Source organism: Helianthus annuus, chromosome 10 (genome assembly GCF_002127325.2).
Source record: "Helianthus annuus cultivar XRQ/B chromosome 10, HanXRQr2.0-SUNRISE, whole genome shotgun sequence".
Taxonomy (NCBI): domain Eukaryota; kingdom Viridiplantae; phylum Streptophyta; class Magnoliopsida; order Asterales; family Asteraceae; genus Helianthus; species Helianthus annuus.
In genome coordinates this window covers 139810819-139822304 of record NC_035442.2, presented here as the reverse complement: position 1 = coordinate 139822304, position 11486 = coordinate 139810819, and the positions used below count along the sequence as shown (strand labels likewise).

The 11486-nt window shown below is 35.7% G+C and overlaps 1 protein-coding gene across 1 annotated transcript; it reads left to right on the top strand.

The window, feature by feature from the left end:
* Positions 1-5664: 5664 nt before the first annotated feature.
* On the top strand, positions 5665-7493 carry LOC118482706 (epoxide hydrolase A-like). Its single transcript, XM_035978330.1, has 4 exons — positions 5665-5701; positions 5816-5943; positions 6906-7144; positions 7224-7493. Exons 1-4 carry the CDS (start codon positions 5665-5667, stop codon positions 7474-7476), a joined length of 657 nt encoding a protein of 218 aa, XP_035834223.1. The 3' UTR covers positions 7477-7493.
* Positions 7494-11486: the final 3993 nt, after the last annotated feature.

Here is an 11486-nt window from a genome sequence, read left to right as displayed (position 1 = left end):
ATGGCTTTTTAGGACCTTTTCGGTGGGACGCTTGTAAAAGAGGGTCCTAAAAAACTATTTTATAGGACTAGTGAACTTTCGGGTCCTTTTATAATATACTCTACTAAACCGGTGTCCTAAAAAACTATTTAATAGGATGTATGATTTTTTGGGGTCCTATTATCATATAATTTAATAGGACACTTAAAATGTAGATCCTAATAAAGTACTTTATAAGACATTTAATTGTTAGTGTCCTATTATATGGTACTATATTAGAACACTTGATCATCTGGGGTCCTATTATAATATAAATCAATAGGACACGTTGTAATTAAGTCATAAATGTTCGTGTTATAGGACCCTTTCTAGTCGAAGTCATATTAGAACTTAACTTAATAGGACACTTGACAGTTGAGTCTTATAACTTTAAACTTTATAGGACGCTTAACCATTGTGGTGTTATTATAATACACCGTAATAGGACACTTGATATTTGAGTCATAAAACATTAGTTTTATAGGACGCTTATTCGTTAGAGTTTTATTATAATATAACTTAAAAATGTGTGACCAAAGGTTAAACTTATTACATCTTTAAAAATTTCCACCAAAATATTTTATCCTAAAACATAGACTTAACCCCAAAATATTCGTCCTAAAACTTCTCCAAAAAACAATTCATTCCAAAACTTAAATTTCCCCCCTAAAATATTTCCTCCAAAACTTAAATTTCCCCCCAAAATATCTCATTCAAAATTTCCCTCTCAAATAGTATTAAACTTAAATTTCCCCCCAAAATATCTCATTCAAAATTTCCCTCTCAAATAGTATTCTCGTTTAAAAAATCACATTATTTAATATTAGAAAACAAAAAAATTTATTACATATTTAAAATTAAAAAATTAAATATTATAGATTGTAAACCATATTTGTTTTCTTCTAAATAATATGTTAATGTATGCATATTAGTTACGTTTATATACGTTTGTAATGTATGCATATTAGCATGGGTGTCGAATTTCTTGTACGGACTTGTTTTTTGTACCCATTTTTTGGCGTTTTGAGTACGGTACTTTCGATCGGTTCGTTACTTACCGAATTTTACTTTCAAATAAAAGTACCATACAGTATCGTACCAAACATTTTCGATACCAGTACTTGTACCCATTTCGGTATCGGTATTTTCGGTACCAGAATGTTCGGTACAGGTACCAAGCTCATCCCTAATCACAGATGTGTTAATATACCATATTGGGCCTTAATAGATCATAATGGCCAATATTGGGTCATATATGTATTAATGAACCATGTTGAGCCTTAATGGATCACAACTGATAATAGTAGATCAAACATGCCTTAGTGGATAATATGGGGCCTAAATGGATCACAATGGCCAATAGTGGATCATACATGTTTTAATGAACCTTATTGAGCCTTAGTGAATCACAATGGCTAATACTGGATCATACATGTCTTAAAAGACTATATGGGTCTTATTGGATCATAATGACAAATAGGGATCATATATGCGTTAATGAACCATATTACGATTTAATGGGTCATAATGGACAATAGTAGATGATAGATGTCTTAATTGACCATATTGGGTCTTAATGGATCACAATGGACACCTGTAGATCAAAATGTGTTAATTGCCCATATTAGGTCTAAATGAATAACAATGGCCAGTAATGGATCATACATGTCTTAACGGACCAAATTGGGCCTTAATAGATCACAATGGCCAATAATAGATCATAGATGTCTTAATCAACCATATTGGGCCTATACGGATCACAATGGACACTAGTAGAAACATGTCTTAATAGACTATATTGGGGCTAAATGGATTACAATGCCCAATAGTAGATCATATATGTCTTAATGGACCGTATAAGGCCTCAATGGATCATAATAACCAATACTATATCATATATGTGTTAAATGGACCACTGATGAATCACACGGACACTAGTAGATTAAACATGTATTAATGAAACATATTGAGCCTTAATGGATCACAATGGTCAATAAAAGTTCATATATGTTTTAATGGACCATATTGGGCTTTAATGGATCACAATGGCCGATAGTAGATCATATATGTCTTAATGAACCGTATTGGGCCTTAATGGATCACAACGCGACTGCAGGAACGCACCGGCAACAAAACGGGAGCATCAAACATGCGTATTAACTTAAAAGACGAAATATTATGACATATTTAGCTTTGTTTTCCAATTTTATTATCCATAGTTGAAAACGGATTGCAAAACAGACAAGAAACGACGAACGAGTCAATTTACGCATTTTTAACAATCGACAAGATATACGCGCCCAATATCGATTTCCGACGTAGTTTCGGAGTGTTTTCGACTTAATCTATTATTTTGTGACATATTACGACGTTCGGGTTCAAAAAATTGGGCCTCGTGAGCGTATTGGGCCGTTAAAAAAAGCTAACCGGCCCTGGGCCCAACCCATTAAACAAAACCGTATATAAAGCATATTATAACCTCAAAACCCTAACCCCCTCAATCTTTCTTCAGCCACACCCCCTCACGGGTTCTCTGCCTTCCCTCACTCAACTCCGGTCACCGGAGTTAACGTCCGGCCGGTTTCACCGGTGCTCTCCGTTCTCCGACAAGCACCCCCCACGCCACAACCACCTGTTACACCTCTAACCCTCACACCGCCCACACAACACCCCCTGCTCTCGATTATACGGCCAACCACCACCCTCGGGTGGTGGCTCACGGTGGCGTACGGCGCGACAAATAGATCAGAAAGGAGAGAGAGACCGCTGACTTTCCGGCGCTGGTTTTCAAACCGACGAAAAACACCACTCTCTCTCTCGTTCCTTATTTTCCGGCGACTACAACGGTGACGATGATGTGATGCTGTACAGATGAGGATGAGGATGTTGATTGAGGGTGAAAGGTGACAGTGATAGTGGGTGACTGGTGACGCATGTCCGACGGAGGCGACAGTAGCCGCCGGAGTTCTGGTAAAGTTCCAACTTCTCATTTTTTTCTTTCTTCAAATGCTTTGTAGAACCACCATCTCTGGGCCGTGTTGGTTTCGTTGTAGGTGGTAGTGTTGTGCGACCGGGGGGTGTCGATGGTGACGACAGTAGGCGGCAGTGGGCGGAAATTAACGACAGTGGTGGCGTGACGTGATGGCAGTGGTGGTGGGTATTCATGGTCAAAATGTTCGGGTCTGGTTCGCGTTCAGATTCGATTCTATTCTAGTACGGGTTTCGTTTGGATTGGAGTCGGTTTTAAACTCATCGGTTCAAGTGTGATGTTTGGTTTCAGTTTCAGTCACGGGTCGAGATACGGGTTCGAGTTAGCGGGTCAGACCCCGATCAACGTCAGGGCAAACCGAGTCGACTCAGTCAACACCCGAGCCAACTCGGGTCAACAGACGGTCAACGCATTCAAAACTTAGTCAAATGAAGATCCGGTAACATTTTAACTTTTTTCGAAATTTAGATTAGATTTTAAAGATTTTAGATTTTAGATTTATTCACGACCGAGCTCGAACCAACTCTTTTATAATTTAGTTACTTTTGATACGTTTGACGAAAAATTATGCATATAGTGTTATATTGTTGAAATATTGTTGACTTTTGAAAAATATATCGACACTCAGATTGTTGGGATCGTCCAAAAACAAGATGAAACTCTGTTCGTTTTTTCGGTAAAACTCCAAAATACAAAACTTAATTCTATTGTTTAAACAACACTTATTGAAATTCGAGCTTCTCTTATAGCATAAATAAGAAGACGTATTTATTTTTACGACGCTATAAGTTAACGAAAACCGATATTTAATCTAAAATAGATATAATTATTTATATTTGTTTCAAACGCCCAAACCTCGGAAACTTTCACAACAAAACCATAATTAGTTATATTTCGTTTAAACGTCGTTATTCGTATAATATATTTTTTTAAAATAAATATAATTATTTATATTTATTTCAAATGTCGTTTATATTTACAAATATAATTGTTTTATATTTCAAACGACGGAATCCATAATTTATATATTCCAAACATTTAGTATACAGTAAAAACTGCAGTGACAAGTGATATTTGTAGTAGGGGATAAAGATCCCCTGTACACATAACTAGATTACATCATTAACACAAAGTTTCTACGTTTCATAGCTTCCGTCAGTGACAAGTCTCCAGTATCTCGTTCAACCAAGTCTCAAGTTTCACGAGTCTCAAGAGTCAAGCACCAAGTATCAAGAGTCAAGAATCTACTTTCCAAGTATCAAGAATCAAGTCTTAAAAAATTAAGTATCTAGATTAAGCATCAAGAATCTAGTGTTAAGAATCAAGTTTTAAGAATCTAGCTTCATAGAATTAAGTATCAAGTATCAATAAGTATCATAGCTTAAAGATTCACAAGTATCAAAAGTGTCAAGAGTCACATAGTATAAGGACTAAAGTTGACAAAAGCTAAAAGTTCAGGGACGCAGGGCGTTACATGTCACGTGTTTTAGGACCACTAAATGTGCATCTTGCACATCTTTTCGTTGTGGCATTGTTTTTTTTATACCAATTACTGCCTGACCCAGAAGCCGACCCGAATGAAGAGTTACTGAAACACCAACACTGTCGACACCCTCCATATAGCCTATGAAAAAAACAAATTATGATATTGTAAAATAACACTAATGTGTGTGTGTATATTTGTAATTTCTTTAATAATCGCACATGCTTTATTTTTACCAGTTTCTTGTAGTGGATGTCAGTTCTGTTTAGCAAACAACTTGTGTATTATATCCATATAAAAACAAATTTTGAAATCTCAAAAGATATTCATTTTTCATACATAAGATGCGGTTACATTAGAACCGCATCTTTTGGGCGATGCTTTGAATGCTTGATCAGATGACTTGAAAGAATGCAAAAAATGCGGTTACATTAGAACCGCATCTTATGGGCGAAATTGAAAGATGCAAAAAATGCGGTTACATTAGAACCGCATCTTTTGCAAAATTGAAAGATGCAAAAGATGCGGTAACATTAGAACCGCATCTTTTGGGCGATGCTTTTTTTCAAAATGAATACATGACTTTATCAGATGAATCAAAAGATGCGGTTGCAACTTACTAACCGCATCTTTTGAAAACACCCATAGCATCCTTTGTTCATTTTTGTACTAGTTAAGTATTTGGAGGATTGGGGATAAGGATTGAATCTCAGAAGCATGTTCCGAAAGAAAGGGAAAGGAGATGCTCATTAACCGGTTTGGTTTGAACAATCAATCTCTTATACTAAAGCAAAATAATGTTGACTATTTGACCTTGATGTGGCAATGCTCTTTGGCCAGAGAATTGATATTTGAGCGCCAATTGTATTTCCTTCTTTCTACCTACGCTTTCTTCAATTTGGAAACCTAATCAATTCTCTCAATCAGTTCAAATCATTCTCCAGACAAATTGATTTCTCTTTAAATCTCCAAACCTAATCAAATTGATTTCTCCTAGCTATCATCTTTCACCCACATTCAATTTTAAAAACCCTAAATCTCATCTACGGCTTCATATGTAGCGATTGTACCTGGCCATACCCACTTCATAAATCCCTAAAACTCAATCATTCGAACTCTCATCTAGGTATGTTTTCTTTGATTTTTATGATGTAATCCGATTAGAGCATCGGCCATGGCCTCTTATCCAGTGGTGAATTTCACTTCTGTATGTTTTTCCTTCATAAAACTTTTGCATCTTATCCCAATTTTTTTATCTGAGACCTTCTGTTTCATTTTCCCATTAAACTATTGTATTATGGTTTTTATTAGTTGAATATGTTCAGATGTTAAGAAGGAGCTAGAGACGCTAGAAAAATCCTTTGCCTTTGGTGCAAATCTGGATATGGATTTACTGGGGATAGAAATCGATGACAATACGCTGATTCCTGGATTAGCTGTTGCATCTTCACGGGTAAGTCCGTTGGCAGGTTGGTACTTTAATTTCAACCATTCTAACTTTTATGCCTATACATGTAAAATATACATAGTGTATTTGAAATGTTAATGTTATGTTATTATATTTCAATTTTAGGTTATTACATAAATATATCATATACTTTAATTTCAACCATTCTAACTTTTATGCCTATACATGTAGAATTTTTTTTGTACTGGATTTGTAATTTGTCTGTGTTAGGCTAGAGGGTGTGGTTTAAAGCCCTAGGGGCTTTATTACGCCACATAAGCGCCATGTAAGCAGGGGGCTTTATCGCTAACTTACACGGTGTGGAATAACGGCCCTTTTAACTATATTAAAAACCGGTTTTTAAACATTGCTTTTTAGTTTTTTTTCTCAAAATTATTTAAATCAATTAGAACTCACCACATCAGCTCTGTTAGCAAAGACACTTATAACTTAGTCGCCGGCTAAAGGCTTATTTTTATTGTTTAGCCCGCAGCTAAGGCTTTTCTTTGGTGTTTTGCTTATGACTAGATGATTAGCAGGGGATAACTTGACTATTTTAGAAACCTTTCGGTCATACAACAATTTTGAAAACTTAAGTTCTTTTTTTTTTTTGATAATTTTGTTATATTTTATTGTTACACGTTTCATATTATGCAGTTTATAAGACTAAAAAGGTAAAAATGTAATGGAATTCATTTTAAAAAATGAATTGTCATGATACTTTATTTATTCTAATTAGAAACATTTGATATGCAAGTTTACATATCTTTGTTCCTCAATAAATTATTATTATCTAAATTCATAGGAAGCAACGTTCTTCGAAGAAAAGTACTAAAACCACAATGCTTCTAATCCGTGTGCCTAACTTTTTAAAGACGATATGAATACATCAAAACATTAACGTGAAGCTGAAAATGATGTTATTTTCGTCATTTATCTTTTGAATTGGGGATGTAAACATTTTGCAGGAACCTGGAGTAATGGAAGCCGAGATAGAGAGCTATGGAACTGAACATGTGCTTAAACGCATCCTTATAGAATCCAGACCCGGCCCTCTTCGTTTTCCCAAGTCCGAGCCATTCGGTCCTAAAAGCTCCCCTTGCCCATTGCCACAATGGTTAACCCAGGAAGACCTTAACTACAACCTTCAAAAATTTCAACAGAAAGGCTTCACAGGACCATTAAACTACTATCGTGCCTTAGATCTGTGCGTACCACTCAACACCACTTTACATTGGCGTAGCACTACAACAATATATTAACTAATATTTTGTACGTCGATGCAGGAACTGGGAGCTTACAGCGCCATGGACTGCGGTAAAAATACGAGTACCAGTGATATTTGTAGTAGGGGATAAAGATCCCCTGTACACTACACCGGGGACGAAGGCATATGTGCAGGGTGGTATGTTCAAAAATGATGTGCCATTGCTTCAACAGATTGTTGTGTTGGAAGGTGCACTGAAATTGAAATGTTTTTTTTTTGGTACTGAAATTGTAATTTGGCAGCAACATATCTTTCATTTTGTTGCAAAGTGAGGCTTTATTTAAGGAGTTGAGGAAGTAGTAAAATGATTGGAACAGTAGAGAGAGGTTTTAGATTAGAGCATTGTTTGAGTTTTTGGATTAAGCATGTGTACTTACCGAAGCGGTCACATTACATGGATATTGTTATATCGACTGATTTTTCATCTGACAACAGTTGCCAGACCGCATATACAGTAATAATGTTAATGGATTTACAGGTTTTTAGTTAGGAAGTAGGATTTATGATTGTTACTCTGGTTATGATTCTTATGAAGAAGGGTCTTGCCTGAAAGTTATCAAAGATTTTTTCATCTGTCTACTATGGACATTAGACATTGCTAATTTAGTTCATTAATGCCTCAAATAAGATCTAAATTTTAGTTATGCTAGCCTCTATGGGTGCACAATTACATCAGTTTCTTAGAATTTCCTGTATTTTCTTAGTTGAACCTGAGCATCATAGACGGAATCAGAAGAAGTTTCTGCGGTGTCGAAGGATCAGACGTATACGTATGAAGATGCGCTCAATGATGAAGAACTTAAGAAGGTAAGTGTTTCTTACCTTTAATATAGTTTGATTTTTTGTGATTTTTGGGGTTGCAGTTTTTTGTTTGTGTTAAATTTATAATTGCGAATTTCATCCACGTTCGACTTGGATGTTGTTGCTCGCGGATCTAAAACCGATCCGAAAAGATTATTTTGGACCTTATAAAGGTGCATCTAAGGGCCCTAGGGGTTTTGAAGCAACCGAGAAGGTTTCGATGGGACTTAAAAATGTGCCTAGGTGAGCCTTGACAACAGAGTTATGAAGTACATGTGATGGTTCAATGTGCGTTCTTAACTTCATATTTTTATTTTTATTTTTTATCTAATCATGATGACGATGTTGTACACTGATAAGTACTATATTAAAGCAAAATAGCTTTGACCAATTGATATTTGAGCGCCAATAGGGGTTTTGGCCATGATGTGGCATAGGTTTTGGCCAGATAATTGATATTTGAGCGCCAATTGTATGATATTTCATCCACGTTCGACTTGGATGTTGTTGCTCGTGGATCTAAAACCGATCCGAAAAGATTATTTTGGACCTTATAAAGGTGCATCTAAGGGCCCTAGGGGTTTTCAAGCGAACCGAGAAGGCTTCGATGGGACTTAAAAATGTGCCTAGGTGAGCCTTGACAACAGAGGTATGAAGTACATGTGATGGTTCAATGTGCGTTCTTAACTTCAGATTTTTATTTTTATTTTTTATCTAACCATGATGACAATGTTGTACACTGATAAGTACTAGGTCGAAGTCCTCTAGATTTTTACCATCAATTGGAAATGGGAAATCTTCAAGTTGGATTCAGAACATCCGCCAAGTCAGCATACTTCCAATACCTTCTATTGACATTGACCGGTAAGCAGAGGTAATAATGGGTTTTGTATTCATATTACATTTATGTCTATGTTATTAGACGTAACATATGTTGTTTCTTCATGTTTAGAGGGTGGATAGGTTGAGATTGGGTTAAGTTTTTTATAGGAGTTTAGAGTAGTGGTTTAGGGGAATCGGGAGTTCTTGTGAGTTCTTGTGAAGCAGGTGGCCAAAGCATTGACTCAACAGTGGGTGGGTTGGTTTGGGTCCGGCGGAGAAACAACGAGGCAGATATTGGGGCCCGATGAGTTACCGGAAAGTGGTTTGGCATTACCTAGAAGAACGGGTACTCCGGTGAAGCTAATTGGGAGAGAGGATGCAGGTGTGTAAGTGCCACTTTATCTTATTTCTTATCTCAGTTAACAAGTTATATTACATTGTGGGGGGGGGGGGGTGTGGATATAATCAATTACTATGGTTTGGATAACCTTTTAGGGTCAAAATAATAGCTGATACAAATTTGGGTTACCAAGGCCATGCTATAGTCTTTAAACGTTTTATTATATATCTTTATGTTTAGTTTACCATTGTATTATGTGTTACTTCTTTAAATTATCAGGAAACAACAACCATAGCGCTTTACTCGCATTGAAGTCTATGTCAAGAGGGCTCAAGTTCGAATCTAATCCAAACGAGTTTTGTCGTAGTGGGCCTTCGGGCGGCCTTTTGATAGTGGGCTTGGGCTACTCATTTATCTATAATTTTTTTGTTTCATCTCCTCAGAGTAAGTGAACATATTGTTTCTACTGGCTTATATTGTTTCATCATTGTTTGGTACGATTCTTGCTTTAATATATTTATATCTTCATGTACTTCAGGACCATTTGTTAATTGTATCTGAACTTCTTAAAGCAAATTTATATGAATTCCAAAAGTTCAATAGATAATCTGTTGGCGAGGTATTGTGTTTGTATCTATAAACCATATAAAAAACCGGGCAACTGAATTAGATGATTTGGAGGGTTTTGTGTGGTATTACTTATTCATTTAGTTATAGGTGAGACACCAAGTTTTAATATTGCTTTTTGTGTGGTATTATTTTTATTCATTTAGTGATTGCACCAGGTAGGAAAGAATTGATGTTAGAGACTTGGAGCTCAGTACTATGTTAGTCTAATGTTAAGGTGTTACTACTGAGTTTCTTTAGCAAACTATATAAATTAATCATTTTTTTAATGGTTAACAGGGTAGAGTTTTGCTTGCTACTATTAGTGGGAGAGGTTTAGATCAGTAATTTCATGCAGTTCTTAATGTTGGTATAAAGATGATTAAACAAGCACTCGGGAGTGGAGATGTGCATAATCCTCAATCCCAAACTGAATTAACATGGAACCGTATGGAACTATCGGTGATGTTGGAACATGTGCAGTTTCAGCTCCAACTGATGTTGATCCCGGGGATGGACTTCTCAATGGTTACCAATTCGTAGAAACTCCCACAAAGTAAAGCACGCCGGGGCTGGACTTCAATGGTTACTAAAAAAACCACAAATATAGTTTATAAAGAAGTATTTAGTGATTTGTGATTTTCATGTACTCATTTATCTACAATTTTTTTTAGTATCATTTTTATACATTTATATTGAAAAATTCTTTCATTACAAAGTTTATCTCAATGCTAATAGATATTATATGTTTGTGTTAAGTCATCCGCGAAACTCGCGGGTTCTTAGACTAGTTAATGTTATATATTCAATCTATACTATATTATAATGCACTAGGGTAGAAACCCGTGTATTACTCGGGTGGAGTATAAAAAATGATATAGTTTATAAATATCTAAATACTTCTATGATTGAATTCACATATTGCATATAATATGGAAATTGAAATGTTACGGTTATGATTTTAAATACTTCTTTGTAAACAACATTTGGTTTTCTATAAATTGAACATGGTAACACCTTTGATAATAGAGCACTTAGTCCTACGTGTAAGAGTTAACTTACACTATTTTCATGCTTAGATCATTAATTCATTAAAATAAAAAAAAACATTACATTAAAAAAATACATTTATTCTTCATCTTCATCGCCGTTCTCTTCTTCTTCCTCATCGTTTTCTCTAGCATCCAAACCTATGTTTTCAAAGTTTCCGGCTTCGAATTCCCCAAGTTCTTCTTCTTCGGAATCTTCTTCGTCGTCACCATCGTGTGATGAATTGTAAAAAAAAATGGGAGATGTGGGATGTATTTATAGATTGGAAATTGAATTAATTTTTTTAAGTTTATGACCGTTCAACGGTCCTTTTTTTTTCAAAATCATCCTCTCAAAACGCCACTATAGCCATAGCGCTTCATCCAAATTTGACCCCCATAGCGCCGTCTGTCGTGGTGTGGCGGGCGCTATGGGATGCTATCACCCAAAAAACCCCACACATGACGCCCCACTACGTATAGCCTTATAATGTTAACCGTTAATTCTAATCCAAGGTGGTTATGTTTAAACTATTATACTTTAATCACTAAAAACCACCCATGAACATAGTCCTAACGGGCAAATTTATCACATCCACCAATTTGTTATTTCTTAAAAGAGTTATCAATCAAAATTACTATAACCTTTTGCATAATAATAAAACATTGGTCACTGCACAAGTTG

Bases quoted from the DNA above. Each gene is read 5' to 3' on its own strand.
- LOC118482706 (XM_035978330.1), top strand. From the start codon at position 5,665: ATGGCCTCTTATCCAGTGGTGAATTTCACTTCTGTAT. The intron at 5,702-5,815 runs GTTTTTCCTTCA...GAATATGTTCAG, and splicing joins GGTGAATTTCACTTCTGTAT to ATGTTAAGAAGGAGCTAGAG. The intron at 7,145-7,223 runs GTGCGTACCACT...ACGTCGATGCAG, and splicing joins TACTATCGTGCCTTAGATCT to GAACTGGGAGCTTACAGCGC.